General features: G+C 40.2%; 1 protein-coding gene across 1 annotated transcript in view; it reads left to right on the top strand.

The window, feature by feature from the left end:
• FBXL17 (F-box and leucine rich repeat protein 17) overlaps window positions 1-17,244 on the top strand; it is a 500,732-nt gene that overhangs the window by 143,451 nt on the left and 340,037 nt on the right. Inside the window, exon 5 of the mRNA XM_090276546.1 lies at window positions 7,133-7,240. Coding sequence (XP_090132672.1) covers window positions 7,133-7,240 — 108 coding nt within the window. The remainder of the gene's footprint in view (window positions 1-7,132; window positions 7,241-17,244) is intronic.

Here is a 17,244-nt window from a genome sequence, read left to right as displayed (position 1 = left end):
TACATTTTGTTGCTCTGACTGGGTGGTTTTTCCTACCTTCATTTTCCAACTCACTGATTAAATATTCTGCTTCGCCTAGCCTGGTTTTAATTCCTTCTAGTATATTCTTCAGTTCAGATATTGTATTTTTCATTTCTTCCTGGTTCTTATTCAGAGTTTTTGTGTCCTTTTTTTCATGTTGATGTACTTCCCAGTAAGTTTCTTGTGGTTCTCACTGAGTTCCTTGTGCATCCTTATAACTATTACTTTGAACTCTATGTCTGATAAATTGCTTTCCTCAGTTTCATTTAACACTCTTTCTGAGGATTCCTACTTTTCTTTCAACTGGGTGGTTTTTCTTTGTCTTTCCATTTTAGGTGACTTTTTGTTTGTTTCTGCATTTTAGTTTGGTCTACTTTGACTTCTTGTCTTCATGGGATGCCTTCTGTGGTAAGAGACCTGTTGAACTCAGTGGTGCAATCTCCTTGATTTTCCTGAGCTGGATGCTCTAGGGATGTCCTTTATGCAGTTTATGCGAGCTTTGTTATTGTAATTGGGTTTTGGTTGTTGTTGTCTCATTCATTGGTGGGTTCTGCCCTCTGGCTGACTAACTTAGAGTCACAACCCCCACCACAATTGGTAATGCTGTTGTGCAGGTGCTGCCAGAACAAAATAGAACAACCCAGCAAACAAAACCCACACCAGCAAAAATACTCCCCAACCACAACTGCAATATCAATAACAAATGAGCAAATATTAATAAAGATGGAAAGAGTAAGAATATTATAAGAAAGGAAAAAAATATGAGGTTACTAATGGAAAGAAAAATGATTTTGAGAGGGAAGAGGGAGGAGAAATAATAAGAGTAGGGAATATAAACAAGGCCAAGAAAGGGAGAAAATAAAATTTACAACATAAATAAAAAAGGGATGGAATTACAGAAAATGGATTAAGAAAAGGGAAGAGTATAATGGGGATTTAAATTAAAAATAGTGAAAAAATAGGAACCACATTGCAGAAAAACAACCACTGTAGCAATATCCATGACAAATGAGCAAAGATTAGTAAAGGTGAAAAGAGAATAAGAATATTATTAGAGAGAAAAGGATAAAAAGAGAAAAAGGGTTATGCAATGTCAAAAAGAAAGAAAAATGATTTTGATAAGATAGAGGGAGGAGAAATAATAAACGTAAGGTTAGAAACCAGGTTAAGAGAGGGACAAAATAAAATTTAAACAAAAATAACAGAGGGCAGGAGGAAGGCAAAACGGAGTAGGACAGGGAAATCGTAAGATATGACATTTGACATAAAAAAATAGTGAATATCTAGGAATAAAATGGAAGTAATGCAACAACAACCACACTACCAATGACAAGCAAAGATTAATAAAGGTGGAAAGAGAATAAGGATATTATAAGAAATTGAAAAAAGATTGTGAGATGACTAATGGAAAGAAAAATGGTTTTGAGAGGAAGGGAAGAGGAAAAATAGAATGAGGCATAGAAACAAGGCATAGAAATGGAAAAATAAAATTTAAAATGAAAATCAGAAAGGGAAGGAAGAAGGCAAAATGGAGCAAGAGAAGGGATGACCAAGACATAAGATTTGAAATAAAAGTAAAATAAAAAATAGTGAAATAATAGGAACAAAATTGATGAAAAAGAACGTGGTGGAAATTGTCTCAGCAGAGTCTAGTTTTTCCTACTGTTTTCTCCTTCTGGATCAGTCTCTGGTAATCTCAGATGATATCCCAGTCTACCTTTATGGAAGCTTGTTTGAGGCTACTAGCGATCCACAGTCTGTGGCTGTCTCCTTCAGGCTTTGCTGGTCCTCGCTGTTCTGTCCTGCTGGCTTTTTATAGGCATAAGGTCCAGGAGTGGTTCATCTAACATCAGACAGCACTGCATGCACCACCTCCACCTGCCTCTAAAGGGAGCTTCCAGTGCAATCAGGAGGGTGTGATCCCTGGTTCTCCCCTGGGACGTGCTGTTCAGTTCTCAGGGAAGATGATGGGTGTCTTTCCCTGCCCCTGTGCCACACATCTTGGTCTGTCCCAGGTTATTTCCAATAATGCGTAGTTTCTGATGAATTAGTTGTCCCTTTCATGTGAGGGGCCAGTATGTAAAAGGGTCAGGTCTTTCCTGCTTGGTGTTGATGGCAGCTCTGTATGAGAGCTGAAGCTGGGTGGGATCCTGAATATCCCTTGCCGTGCCAATGTCTAATCTCTCTCCTCTGCTGTTTTCAGTGTAATAAGGCCCAAGGAGGAACTAGCGTAGCTTATTGAATCTGATTTAAAAAAGTTCAGAAAGGGCTCTTTTGAAGATTCCCCTTCTTTCCTCTGTAGATATGAGCCCAGTAAGTGGTTCCTGAGCCTGGCCTTACTGTTTTTCAAAATTTGCAATCCTGTAGGGGGTGGTTAGGCACGCCTTCCTCTTCCCAGAACTTTGTACTCCAAGGTGTGAAGGAACCTGCCTGGCTGCAAAGAATCTCAGGTGCTCAGCTCTTGCCCATTTAGTTCACAGCTCACTGCTCTCGCAGGAGGCTCAGACCTGAACTCTCCATTCTGCTCTCAGCCCCCTACTCACCAGCTATGCTAGGTGGGGCCCTGAAATCAATTCCTGTCCAGCTAGATTCAGTGGGTACAGACTGCTCTTTCAATCTGGTTTTTTTTTTTATGGCAGGGCAGCTGCCCACACAGGGGGTCCCTGCCCAGCCATGTTTCAGCTCCCTTTTTAAAAAGTCTCCCTGTGTCACCCACACTCCCGTGCCAAGTCACTGTCTGGTTCTCTGCATACTGCACGTCCCCCCAAAAGCAAAACAACTCTGGTAGTTGTAGGAGATGGGATTTCTCTCAGGAACTCTCTCAGCTGGCACTGCAGCTATGGATGTGCTATTCGCTTGTGTGTGCAGCCTGTTTCTCCTAGACTCTGTGTATCCTCCCAAGTCTCTTCTGATTAGGGTAGGGGGTTCTTTACGAGGGACTGGCCCCCCCCCCCCCCCCCAGCTCTGGGATGGGAAGGAGCTACTACCGCTGAGTTTTCTGTCTGGTCTCTCCTCTGCTGCAGGCAGGCACTCACACATGGTGTTTCCCCTTCAACTTAAAAAATATCTTACTGGATCGTGCAAAGCATCCTCTGTTCTCTTTGATTCAAAAATTCATGTCAGCCGAGACTCTGTTGATTGTTCAGGTCACTTGTTGGAAGATCAGCCGAGAATCCATGCTGGGACATGAGCAAGTGGGCTCAGCTTCCACCCCCTCGACTGCCATCTTCCATACACTCATTGATTTATATATTTGAAGTTCCTATTATGTTCCAGGCCCTGGGTCAGGCTGTGGGGACAGAGTGGTGGATGCGATAGATGGTGAGATGAAATGAGGTGGAAGAGATAGGAAAGACTCAGATCATGCAGGGCCTTGTAAGTTATATGAGTTTGGATTTTATTCTTAAAATAATTGGTACCATTGGATGATTTTTAATAGCGGACTGGCATGATCTAATTTGTGTGCTGTTTGGGAAATCACTGTGGCTTGATGGGTGGAGAATAGATTTTTGAGGTCAAGTGTCAAAAAGAGGTCCAGTGTGCAGTCTATTGAAGATGTACATGAGAAGAATGATATACGACATCTGTCCAGAAGGTATCCAGCCAAGTAATGTCAAAAATACATTTATTGAAGAAGACACTAGATACAAGAAACATTGTACATAGCACAATGATGCCTTAGTTACCTTCAAAGTAGGCACCTTGGGACCTCACACAGTTCTTCCAGTTGTTGTCAGCTGCCTGTCATATCTTCTTGAGTTTCATTGATGGTCTGAAATCTCTTCCCATTCAAAGGTGATTTTAGTTTTGGGAAAAGCCAGAATTTGTAGGTTGCCAAATCTGGGCTATAGAGGGGCTGAGTCACTTGGATGATTTGATGTTTTGGCAAAAACTCTGCACAAGATGTGACACATGAGCGGGTGTGTTGTTGTGATGAAGCTGCCAATCACCAGTTGCCCGTAGATGTGGCCTTCTGAATCATCTGAATAGTTTCTGCAGAAGAATGTTAAACTTAATGAAAAATTTGATGTTGATTTGTTGCTGTTCTCGCTCATTTTGAATGCCACAGCCACACAGTGCACATGCTCACTCAATAGCATCTACCACCCTCATTAACTAGTACAGTGAAGTCATCATTATTTGCGCATATGTATTCCAGGCCACTCTTCTTGGCTGCCAAGCTACATCGATGTTGTGCACTCTTCTCATTGTGTTAATAATGGTTAGACTTTTTCTGGATAGATCTTATATCTTGGACCATGGTGTCTGTGGTGGCAGTAGAGATGATAAAGAGATAATCTCAGTGTATACTCAAGGCCATCTTCAGTATGTACTAATATTTGGAGGATCTAGTTAGCTGTGGTGGTTATAATTAGTCATGAGATTGTTTCTGGACTGATTCCATATGAATCATTATGATAATTATTAAGAGTATATACTTCTGAGTCTACCCTGGCTGGTTTGGCTCAGTGGATTGAGCGTCGGCCTGCGAGCTAAGTGTCGCTGGTTCGATCTTCCAGTCAGGGCACATCAGAGAAGGAAAACTCTGACTCCAAAAAACCTCCGCTGCCTTGCGGCATACCTCTTCAGGGGAAAGGCTAAGGGAGTAAACCCCGACAGAAAATCCGGAGCCGGAGTCCCTAAGGCGGTTTGACGTTGTAGTCAACACCGGCAACTCCTGCGGCGCACCTGAAGCCAAGCTGTATTGACTCCGTCTTTCCCTTGGATCCTTCAGCTGCGAAGAGAGGGGGGGTCTGCTGCATGGGCAACAGCAGACCCTCCATATCACCCTGCCCAGGCTCTGTAGCTTCAGCTTCACTGGAGAGGACACTCCAGCGTCATCGCAAGATGTCGATTCAACACGGGAGGAGACAGATACCGTGTCACTCCCGAGTCGGACTGCACAGCCATTCTCGGCGGTGCAGATAGACTCTTAAGAAGCTACACCATCGTCTCTCGAGACGGACGGCTGCCGACGACGACGATACTTCTGAGTCCTGAATTAAATTAGTAAGTTTGGGGTGAAGTCTAGGGAAAAATTTTTCTTTAAGTTTTCTGAGCAAGGTCAAGAAACACTTCTTTGAGAGAGAAGGAGAGAAGGAAACATCGATCAGTTGTCTACCATATATGCCTGATTGGGGATTGAACCCCACTCACTTTTAAAAATAGAGATTGGTTTTCATTGAAGCTTCAGGCAATTTTAGTGCCTTAAATACCTTTGTTAACATAATATTTTTAGAAAGCTGAGTGTCAGGAAGGCCCATTTTTTATTTATTAGTAGCACCTTTAGTCTGAATATGCTAAAGCATACTTTACTTTTGAGGGCAGAATTAATCTTTTATCAGATGTACCATGGATGCTGTTGGTTTTATTATTTTAGGAAAACGCGCTTGTGTTGTTTTAGAATTAATGCTACCTGCATACCTTTATTTTCCAATACTTATTCAGAATGGATAAAGAAGATATAAAGTAAGAGTCACCAATATTAAAGTTAATGCAAAGGAGATGTAAATTGCTATTTGAAAAACTAACAAAATTGTTCAACTGGATTTCATCTTGACTATGAGGAAAAAGAATATGAAAGTAAGCCCATGATAGAGAATATTTGGATCTTCTTTTATAAGCTACACCTTTGAACAATGAAGAAAATGGTAGCACAATTATAAGAAGATAATTTCATATGTGGGAATTTTTAGAAGTGGGGGGAGACAGAAAAGGAATTGCATCCTGCCTTTGTTTAAATAAAGTGGGGCCAGGTACATGTGCCAAAAGCTGTCAATGTAACTTCACAGCACTGAGGCCTCAAACTTTCACGTACTTAAGAGTCACTCCAGGGCTTATTAAAAATACAGATCTTTGGGCTTCACCCCTTTTGGCTCTGAGTTTTTAATAAATTCTTCAGGGGATTCTAATATGTATTGCATTAGTCAGGGTTCTCCAGAGAAACAGAACTAATATGAAGTGCGTGTGTGCACGCATGTGTGTGTTTTGTGTGTGTGTGTGTGTGTGTGTGTGTGTGTGAAGAGATTATTGTAAGGAACTGACTGATGCAATTACAGAGTCAGAAAAGGCCCAAAATCTGTAGTTGCTTAATCTGGAGACACATGAAAGCTGATAGTTTGTTTTAGTCTGAGTCCAAAGGTTTAGAACCAGGAGAGCTAATGGTGTTAAATTCCAGTATGAGTTTGAGTCCTAAGGAAGGAGATCAATGTCTCAGCTCAAAGAGTTCAACAGAGAAAGAGAGAACAAATTCTTTCTTATTCAGTCTTTTTGTTTCATTCAAACATTCAGTAGGTTGGATAAGATCCCCACCCACATTGGGGAGGACAATCTGCTTTACCTTTTCAAATGTTAATCTCATCCAGAAACACCCTTACAGACATGCCCAGAATAATGTTTAACCAAATATATGGGTACCTCGTGTCAAAGTCAAGTTGATACATAAAATTAACTATTATGCCATTCAAACCTAAAAAATTTGAAGCAGGAAAGGGCAAAACAAAAGAAACACTTGGCAGAAACACTTGAAGTGAGAAACCTTAAAAGGAGGTCATTGCTGCACTTTAGAAACCAATTGTATAATTTTAATTATAAAACGTCTCCAGAGTAGGCAAATCCATAGAAAGAAAGTTGCCAGGGGTGGGGGATGGAATACGGAAGTGACTGCTAATGAGTAAGGGGTTTCTTTTTTCAGTGATTAACTCATTCTGAAATTTGATATTGGTGATGGATATACAACATTTTGAATATACTAAAAACCACTGAACTGTATGTACCCTTTGAAAAGGGGAATTTTGTAGTATGTGAATTATATGTCAATGAAAACATATCTACTGAGTGAGAGAAGAAGTGGAGGTAGATAGTGTTGACATCTTTGCGATTTTTCTCTATGAAGTGGAAAAACATGGAGTGATAGAAGAGATGTGGGGTAAAGGGAGGATTTCAGAAAAGCCCATAAGAGATATTGCAGCATGTATGCAAATCAATTCAAATGATCTAATGGATAGGGAAATATAAATAATGCAAGTTGGGCAGAGGGAATTTGAGGAACCAAATGCTTAAATCCATTGGAATACTACCTTGAGTGACTTTCTTCCTGTCTCTTCCCTAGGTGACAGATCAGTCGGTGAAAGCATTTGCTGAGCACTGTCCTGAACTTCGGTATGTTGGCTTCATGGGCTGTTCAGTAACTTCCAAAGGAGTCATTCACCTAACTAAGGTAGGAGCCATGACTGTTTTTCCTTCCTGTTTCCAGTTATGATTTATATCAATGCCCTAGCACTGTTAAATGTTCTTGAATGAGACAGAGACCATAATAGAAGCATATAGTGTCTGATAAAGTTAAAACCAGTTTAGGGCAACAATATCTAACCTGCCCTTTACAAAATGGGTCACTTATTTATTAAAAAAAAGCTTACTTTTTTGCTTTCTTTATTGCTAATGACTATGAAATATATACATTAAATAAACTGTTATATGTGACAAAAATTGTTGAAATGTTAACTTAATGTGTTGCATTTAGAAAATATTTTGATTGAAGTGTTCAGTTATTATTAGGTCACCTTTTAAGAAGGGAATATGGTCAGTGCATATTTTTCAGCTGAGTATGTAAGATGAAAGAAAGGTGAATGTATATCTAAAATTAACCTTATAGCTTTCATATACATATACCAAATATATGAAATCTTATATGTTAGTAATGATAAAAGTGCTAGTTCCTTTGTAATCTCTCATATGCATGGCATCTCTACTACTTTCTGGAGCTCTAAAATAATTAGGAGTTAGTTCTTATATACATGTAATGAAAAAGAAAAAACTGGCTCTAAAATTGACCTGTGTAATATTTGATATTTGTCACTGTATGGATTTTAACTGTATTACACAGTACTTAGGAAAGTGGACGTGATTCTTGCCTTTTCCACTCTATAGCTGAGTAACCTATTTATTCAAACTTCCTTCAATTCAGTACTGTTAGAAAATTGCTGTGATAGCAGCACAATACTGAAATAAAACAGGGAAAATCCCAAGTTTGTTTGGGCTTGGTCTCCTCAGGTCTCTTGAAGCTTACAGTTTTAGTGGAAAATAATGTTTTCCTCTTCCCTCCTAGGAAAAGAGCAGATGTTTACAAGTTACCTAGGACTACTGCAATAAGACACTTGGATAGGAGGCGGGGCTCTGTGGTTGGCTTGGGTTTGAATTTTGGCTCTGCCACTTACTAGCTAAGTAGGCAAATAGTTTTTCAGGGTTTTAATTGAAGTAATGCATGCCTTAGCATTGAGATTGCGTAAGTGCTAAACTAAGCAAATGTTAGCTACTAATATTAACTTGGATATCTGAATTGCTGGAAAATCAGAAGTAAACTTTTAGAAAAAAATATCAAGTCACCATTCTAGTCTGATATATCTAAAACAGAGGCTGTGATTGTCCTGTGTCTGAAATGACTGATCAGCTTTAATGGTATTTTGAGGATCAAACCTAAAACCAGTGGAGAGGATAGGCACCTTGTTCTCAATTATTGCTCTATTAGAAAAGAACATCTTATATAACCATAAGTAATGTAATGTTTTGTTCATTTCCTATAACCATGGCCTGAACATCTTGGTAGATGAATGTTTCTAGTCATATTCAGTGCTCTTTATAATGTTAAGTAGAAATGCCTTTAGATGAACAGATTATGTACAAGTGTCATAAAGACCATACGTGGGATTTTTATGAACACTAGAAATTGTACTCATTAAAGACAAAACAAGACTTATTAGATCATTAAGTGCTTCTCTGAGCATTTTGAGGTAGCCAAAAATTATGGTACACTGGTACTTAAGAAATCAGAATTATTCTGTGTGACAAAATAGCAGCTACAGCAAATGTCTGAACTGGAAAGCTCAATTTGCAGAGAAGGTTCTTAAGCTTATAGGCCAGGATTGGTGGTTTGTCCCTTCAGCAGTCAACCTTCTAGATTAATATGAAAGCTGGTCCACAGAGTTTTGAGGATCGTATCTGTTGGAAGACTAGTTTGTGGTATAATGCCACTTTATTTCCTGGATTTAAGTAAAGGCAAGATAGCATTTTATTATTTTTATTCTTTTAATATATTTTATTTTATGGTATTACACTGGTCTATGCCCTGGCTGGTTTGGCTCAGTGGATTGAGCGTCGGCCTGCGAGCTAAGTGTCGCTGGTTCGATCTTCCAGTCAGGGCACATCAGAGAAGGAAAACTCTGACTCCAAAAAACCTCCGCTGCCTTGCGGCATACCTCTTCAGGGGAAAGGCTAAGGGAGTAAACCCCGACAGAAAATCCGGAGCCGGAGTCCCTAAGGCGGTTTGACGTTGTAGTCAACACCGGCAACTCCTGCGGCGCACCTGAAGCCAAGCTGTATTGACTCCGTCTTTCCCTTGGACCCTTCAGCTGCGAAGAGAGGGGGGGTCTGCTGCATGGGCAACAGCAGACCCTCCATATCACCCTGCCCAGGCTCTGTAGCTTCAGCTTCACTGGAGAGGACACTCCAGCGTCATCGCAAGATGTCGACTCAACACGGGAGGAGACAGATACCGTGTCACTCCCGAGTCGGACTGCACAGCCATTCTCGGCGGTGCAGATAGACTCTTAAGAAGCTACACCATTGTCTCTCGAGACGGACGGCTGCCGACGACGACGACGATTACACTGGTCTTAATTTTCCCCTTTTGCCCCCTCCACCTGGTACCCCACATCGTCCCCTCTTAGTTCATGTCTGTGGGTCATGCATATAAGTTCTTTGGCTACTTCATTTCCTATACTGTTCTTAACAAACTTGTCTATTTTGTACCTACCAATGTGTACGTCTTAATCCCTGCACCTTTTCCCCTTTTCTCCCACTTACCCCTCCCAACTGATAACCCTCCAAATGATCTCCATATCTGTGATTCTGTTTCTATTCTGCTTCTTTGCTTAGTTTGTTTTTTAGATTCAATTGTTGATAGTCGTGAATTTATTTCCATTTTAATGTTCATGGTTTTGATCTTCTTTTTCTTATATAGTTCCCTTTAACATTTCGTATAATAATGGTTTGGTGATGATGAACTCCTTTAGTTTTACTTTGTCTGGGAAGCACTTTATTTGCCCTTCCATCTAAATGATAGCTTTGCTGGATAGAGTAATCTTGGTTGTAGGTCCTTGCTTTTCATCACATTGAATACTTCTTGCCCGTCTCTTTTTGCCTACAAAGTTTCTTTTGAGAAATCAGCTGATAGTCTTATGGGGACTTCTTTGTAGGTAACTTGCTGCTTCTCTCTTGCTGCTTTCTTTATATTTAGCCTTTGACATTTTAATTATTATGTGTCTTAATGTGGTCCCCTTTGCATCCATCTTGCTTGGAACTCTGTGCTTCCTGGACTTGTATGTGTATTTCCTTCACCAAATTAGGGAAGTCTTTCCTTATTTATTCAAATAAGTCTTCAGAATTTCAAATAAGTCTTCAATTTCTCGCTCTTCCTCTTCTCCTATGGCACCTCTGTCATTGAGATGTTGATATGTTTGAAGATATTCTAGAGGCTCCTTAGCCTATCCTTGTTTTTGTTTTTTGCTGTTCAGATTGAATGTTTTTTCTTCCTTATGTTCCAAATTATTGATTTGATTCTCAGCTTCAACTCCTCCCTGTTGGTTCTCTGTAATTTTTTCTTCATTTTACTTAGTGTAACCTTCATTTCTTCCTGGGTCTTTTTCTTGCTGTTTAAGTACCCATTGAGTTCATTGAGCATCCTAATTGTCAGTGTTTTGAACTCTGCATCTGTTAGATTGCTTATCTTCTTTTTGCTTAGTTCTTTTTCTGGAGTTTTGTTCTGTTCTTTCATTTGGGTCAATTTTTTTTCTCTCCTCATTTTGGCAGCCTCCCTGTGTTTGTTTCTGTTTGTTTCTATGTGTTAGTAGAGTTGCTTTGACTCCCTGTCTTAGTAGCATAACCTATTGTAGAAAAGTGCATTGGTAAGTTGGATGGGGCAGAGCCTTAAGTAATTGCCAGGGCAAGGCAACTCTTGTTGTCACTGTGGTTCTTTGTGTGTTGGGCTCGGGGAGGGGACAATGCCTTGCCTGGCCTCTGAAGTTTCCTCCAGGCGGAAGCTGTCTCCCAGCACTGGCCCTGATGACAGTCACTTTACTTTCTCCCCATATACCACTGGTGCCCTTCCAGTTGTTGCCTGTGCTGAAGCCCAGAGGAAGTGAATCTGCGTAAGTGCTAAGTCCATTGTAGGCCCTTTATTTATTTATTTTTGAAGATTTTATTTATTTATTTTTATAGAGAGGGGAAGGGAGGGAGAGAAACATCAATATGTGGCTGCCTTTTGTGCATCCCTAACTGGGGCCCTGACCCGCAACCCAGACATGTGCCCTGACTGGGAATCAAACCAGCAGCCCTTTTGTTTGCAGGCCTGCACTCAATCCCCTGAGTCACACCAGCCAGGGCTGTTGAGGGCCCTGTAAGAGGAAACTCCTGAGAGTTCTGAAGTTTCTATTGCCACCCCAACCCCCAATGGTTTTAACAGCTAGAAGTTATAGGGATTTATCTTCCTGGCACTGGAACACTGGGCTGGGTGGTCTGATATCAGGATTGAGGGATCCCTTCCCATTTTTATCCACCACCACATGTGGGTGTGGGACTGCCCCTTTCTCATCTCCATGCCTCTATATGCCTCTCCCTGTCTCTGCATTTCTGCCCTCCAACCTGTCTGGGTGAATGTGGTTTATTTAATTTCTTGGTTGTCAGACTTATGTACAGCTCAATTTTATGAAGATTCTGGGTGATATTTCTTTTGTAGTCTTGTGTGGGTAGGCAAGCTGTGTTTACCTATGCCTCCATCTTGACCGGAAGTCCGATAGCATTTTAAATATGCTTTAACTTTTGAAAAGCCATTTAAATTTTTTAATCTCTTGAAAACCAAGGGTAGAACTCAGGTTTAACTAAAATGAAAACATTTTTGTTAAAATATTTGCATTCTGACAAAATTTGTACATACTAAAACACTAAAAAATGTAATTTACATTCACAAAATTTTGTAAATATATAAAAGTCTTTAGCTCTCAGTTTGCTGATAGAGGGAAGTACCATAAAATTTCTGTGCCTTAGTTTACTACCTATGAAGATAATTGCCTGGATTAGGTGATTTATCTCTAGATATAGAATTTGTTACACATGGAAGAATCTATGAATTTAAGAATCATTGACCTGGAAAGGACTCTGTGGGGGTTTCACTGAAACTAAGAAATGTGAAGTTTTTAGAGAGTTAGAAAGGAATTTTGGGGATTTGTGACAACTTAGATTCTGAAACCAAGGGCAAGAAGACAGAAGATTGGAAATAGATGGAAGAATATATATTTAAGTATATATATTTTTTACACTTGGGAGCATTTAATAAATGCCCCTCTGTGTGGCTTCAGGCTACCAGGACACTGGCCCCACCCATATCCTTAATCTCCACAGCTCTTCTGCTGAAGAATTTGGCCTTCACAATGACACACTGCTTTGGGAGCTTTCTCTTCCCCAGAACTTTGTAGTAGCCCTATCGTACCACATTAATGATAGGAGCAGCTCCATTCTTCTTTTTAGCAGTATTTACCCATGCCTGATCACTGACTAAGGTCCACAGTTTATCAAGGTTGACAGTAGGGAAGAAGCTGTGGTTCTTCTTTAAACAGCAATGCCTCATACCAACCTTCCCAAAGCAACCTGGGAAATATTTATCGAAGTTGATCCTGTGATGATACAAGCCACCATTGTTACCTCAGCCTCCCAGGTGCTTCCTGTGCTTGCCAATGTGGCTGTGGCCATGGCTCATGTGGCTCTAAAGTTTCTGGGTCTTCCTCAGTCTGGGTGGCGTGTTGATGGCCAAGATGCAAGAGCTCAATGAAAGAATTTTGATAGTATCTTAACAATGGTCCCTTGGATTTAATTATACTTGGCTAGATGCTAACTTACTTGGCAATATTTATTGATGACGCACCCTTTGTCTTCAGATAGATTCTGCTAATATCAAACAATACTAGAGGAGGCCACCTTCCTTCTAAGCTGCTATGACTGTGTAAGTGAGAGTCCTAGAAATAGCTAAGACTGAGTGAAGACAGATTGAGAAGATAAAGTCAGGTTTAGTAGACCATGTTTGGAAAAGTAAAGATCTATATTTAGGAAGAAATTATAAGCACTTTTGAGGTCTTCATTTAATAGTTGAAGATGTTAGTGACTTGTTGTATGTGGCAGGATTGAGTCTCCTCCATCACAGGTACATTCTTTTTTATTGCAATATACCTATTTATAAATATAAAACATCTCTATCTTGCTCTTCCTCCTACTTTTTAAAAGTAAGTTTAGCAAATGCAAATAAATTGTGCCTAAATATCATTTGCTCCTAAAGAGACTAGTAGAAACATGTCAAAAGGACCCAGAAGCCAACATGTAGTGGCTCCCACTGGCCTAAGTTGGGATACTTTAAGCTTCAAAAAGGAAAGTGATTGCAATGGACTAAAACAAACAAAATGTACAAAAATCATGAATGATATATAAAGAACAAAACAAAACTGGTTTTCTTATTCCAGCTAAGATGGAATAATAAGGACCAGATTTATTCTCTTCTCTGGAACAACCCCCCCAAACAGACAAAATGTATGAAACAGTGGTCTTCAAGACATGGGATATCAAGGACAAGATTCCTGAGATAGGAGAAACAAACAAGAGGAGCCCTATGATTGCCTCTGTCTAATGCATTGAAAGCATTCCCAGCATGCAACACTGGGACGGGTGAGCCAGGCACAACTTGGCTGACTGTCAGAGTTGAGATGGATCAGAAAGTACAGATAGACCAAGGCAGTCAGGGTTCAGAGGACAGAGTACCAGGGTGGAGAGAATTGCATAGAGAATCCCAGAAATCTGTGGTTGATCTCCCTTGTGCATTCAATGCTAAATAACCCATGGATAAACAAGAAATCAAAAGAGAAATTAGAAAGTTCTTAGAACTGAAGGAGAATAAAAACACAACACATTCGATTTAGTGTGATGCTACTAAAGTACTCTTGGTAAAATTACAGTAATTCTCTGTCCCCTTATGCCCATCTGTGGTTTTGCTTTCTGTGGTTTCAGTTACCTGTGGTCAACTATACTCTGAAAATATTAGATGGAAAATTTCAGAAATAAACAACTCATACATTCTAAATTATGAGGTGTTCTGAGTAGTGTGAAGAAATCTTGTGCCATACTGCTCCATCTCTCCTGGGACATATGAGACAGACCACATTCATACAACTTTTGTTACAGTATATTATTATAATTGCTTTATTATGTTGTTAATCTGTTGTCTAATTTACAAATTAAACTTTGTCATAGGTATGTATATATAGGAAAAAACAATATATATAAGGTTTGGTACTATCCAAAGTTTCAGACATTCTTTGGGGGTCTTGAAATGTATCCCACACAGATAGGGGGGACTACTGTAATAGTATTGAACACCTACATAAGAAAAAGTGAAAGATCTCAAATCAGTGATATTAACTTCTACCTTATGACATTTGAATAAGAAGAGCAAATTAAACTCAAAGTAAGCAGAGAAAAGAAAATAAAGTTTAAAGTAGACATAAATGATATGAGAAAGAAATGTAACAGAACATTAATAAAACCAAAAGCTGGTTCTTTATAAAATAGATAAAATTGATAAATCTCTATTCAGACTGATTAAGAAAAAGAGAGATATAGAGAACGCAAACTGCCAAAATCATGACTCAGAAGAGTGATGTAACTTACAGATTCTACAGATATTAAAAGTACAACAAGGAAATATTATGGACATCTTTATGCCTATTAATTTAACAAATTTGATGAAATGGAAAATTTATTTGAAAGATACAAACTACCAAAGCTCACTCAGGAGAATATAGATTATTTTAATACCCCTATGTCTGAAAGAAATTACATTTGTAGTTAAAAACTGTTAGCTTTAATATATATAACAAATATTTGGTAAGATTCACCAGTGAGTGATCTGGGCCTAGAGTGTGTGTGTGCGTGTGTGCGTGTGTGTATGTGTGTGTATATATATATACATATATATGTATATATATATGTGTATATATATGTATTTGCTAGTGAAATTACAAAGTGTTAGGGATTTGGTTTAAAATAGTATGAAGTTAATAAAAAGGAGAAAAAGGTAAAAGTGGATAAACCCATAAAGGAGGCAAAAATGACAAACTACTGATAACTGAGCTGGGTTATAGGGCACGGGGTTCATTATTCTATTTGCATTACTTTTGTTTATATTTGAAAATTTCTGTAATAAGAAAAAAAAGCCTGTAAGGGGTCAAAAACTTTAAAGTGTTGTTATTAATGTAACATGATAAAATCATACTATTCAATATTATACCTTTTAAGAATGCGTAATAGCATGTGAGGTGATCAAGATAATAATCTAAATATTAATTTAAAAATCAAATAGGCTTTTATGGAGTCTGAAATGTCAAATGGCAAGTGATTTTTACATATAGTTGGAGTGCAAACCTCATAAATGCTGTGAGTTCATGAACTTAATACACATATCTGTTATGAATTGACTTATACCAGATCAGTTCAAATGATTTCAGTCAAGATTTTACTTTAAATAATTTAAGGAAGATGTCAAAGAAGTTTTGACAAGAAGTTTATTTTTACAATATACTTATATAAACCTTTTATATTTTTCATAATTTAGGGATAGATAAATTTTTTAGATTGTTGAAATATTATAAAGTTGTGACTGTTAATAATATTCTGATAACACATTAAATCTTTTTTTTTCAGTTATTCAATTTATAAGCACGAACTGAGTTCTTAAGATATAATACGTATGAGCTTGGATGAAGATTTTTATGTTGGCTAGTTGTCGGCAGCCGTCAGTCTCGAGAGACGATGGCGTAGCTTCTTGAGAGTCTATCTGCACCGCCGAGAATGGCTGTGCAGTCCGACTCGGGAGTGACAATCCCTGCCGCACTTGGTACAGGTGAAGGCAGATGGCCGTTGTTGCTGCTGCTGACGCTGCTTCCGCCTCGATCTTTTCTGGACCGCCTCCTCGTTGCGCGCAGCCTCCGCGCGTGACGTACCTTGCCTGACCGCGAGCCTCCAGGCTAGGCGGTCGTCTGCTTGAACTTCCCATGTGTTGAGATTGATGGAGCATTGTGTCATGTCCTTTTTGCAGATGTCTTTGAACCGCAGTTTTGGGCGCCCTGTCATCCTCTTGCCTTCTGCTAGCTAGCTCGCCGTAGAGGAGGTCTTTGGGGATACGGCCTGCATCCATTCTTTTGACATGGCCGAGCCACCTGAGGCGTCTCTCGCTAAGAACTGCATGCAAACTGCTCATGTTGGCTCGCTTCAGCACCTCGGTGTTGGGGACCTTATCCTGCCAGGCGACATGCAGGACGCGTCGCAGGCACCTCATGTGGAAGCTGTTGAGTTTCCTTTCGTGCCTTGCGTAGGTGGTCCACGTCTCGCTGCCATAGAGGAGAGTGCTGAGTACGCAGGCTTGGTAGATGCGCAGTCTGGTTTTCTCAGTGAGGCTGGAATTGTTCCACGCTCGCCGGTTCAGTCTGGCCATAACTGTGGCTGCCCTGGCGATTCTCCGGTTGACCTCCAAGTCGACTGACAGAGAGCTCGAGATGGTGGACCCGAGGTAAGTGAAGTCGTTGACAACCTCCAGGGTGTACCCGTCGATGGTGATGCATGGGGGAGTCCCCGTGCCTTGAGCCATAACATTCGTCTTCGTCAGGCTGATGGCTAGTCCGAACTCCTTGCATGCATGGGAAAGGCAAGTGACTAGCTGCTGGAGTCCCTCTTCGGACTGTGATGTCAAAGCTGTGTCGTCGGCGAAGAGCATCTCACGGATGAGCACCTCTTTGACTTTGTTCTTGGCTCGTAGACGGGCCAGGTTGTAGAGCTTGCCATCGGATCTGGTGTGAATGAAGACACCCTCGCTGCAGTCCTTAAAGGCGTATTGGAGGAGCATGGAGAATAAGATTCCGAACAGCGTAGGCGCGAGGACGCAGCCCTGCTTTACTCCGCTGCTGACTGGGAAGGCCTCAGAGGTTGCGCCGTTGTAGGACACCGTGCTGTGCATGTTGTCGTGAAAGGACATGACCACAGCAAGCAGATGTGGTGGACAGCCAATCTTCCGTAGCAAGCTGAAGAGACCGCTTCGACTGACCAGATCAAACGCCTTCGTAAGGTCGATAAAGG

Source organism: Furipterus horrens, unplaced genomic scaffold, assembly GCF_987537825.1.
Source record: "Furipterus horrens unplaced genomic scaffold, mFurHor1.1.pri manual_scaffold_5, whole genome shotgun sequence".
Taxonomy (NCBI): domain Eukaryota; kingdom Metazoa; phylum Chordata; class Mammalia; order Chiroptera; family Furipteridae; genus Furipterus; species Furipterus horrens.
The sequence above is the reverse complement of the archived record's forward strand: the minus strand, read 5'-3'. Positions and strand labels throughout refer to the sequence as shown.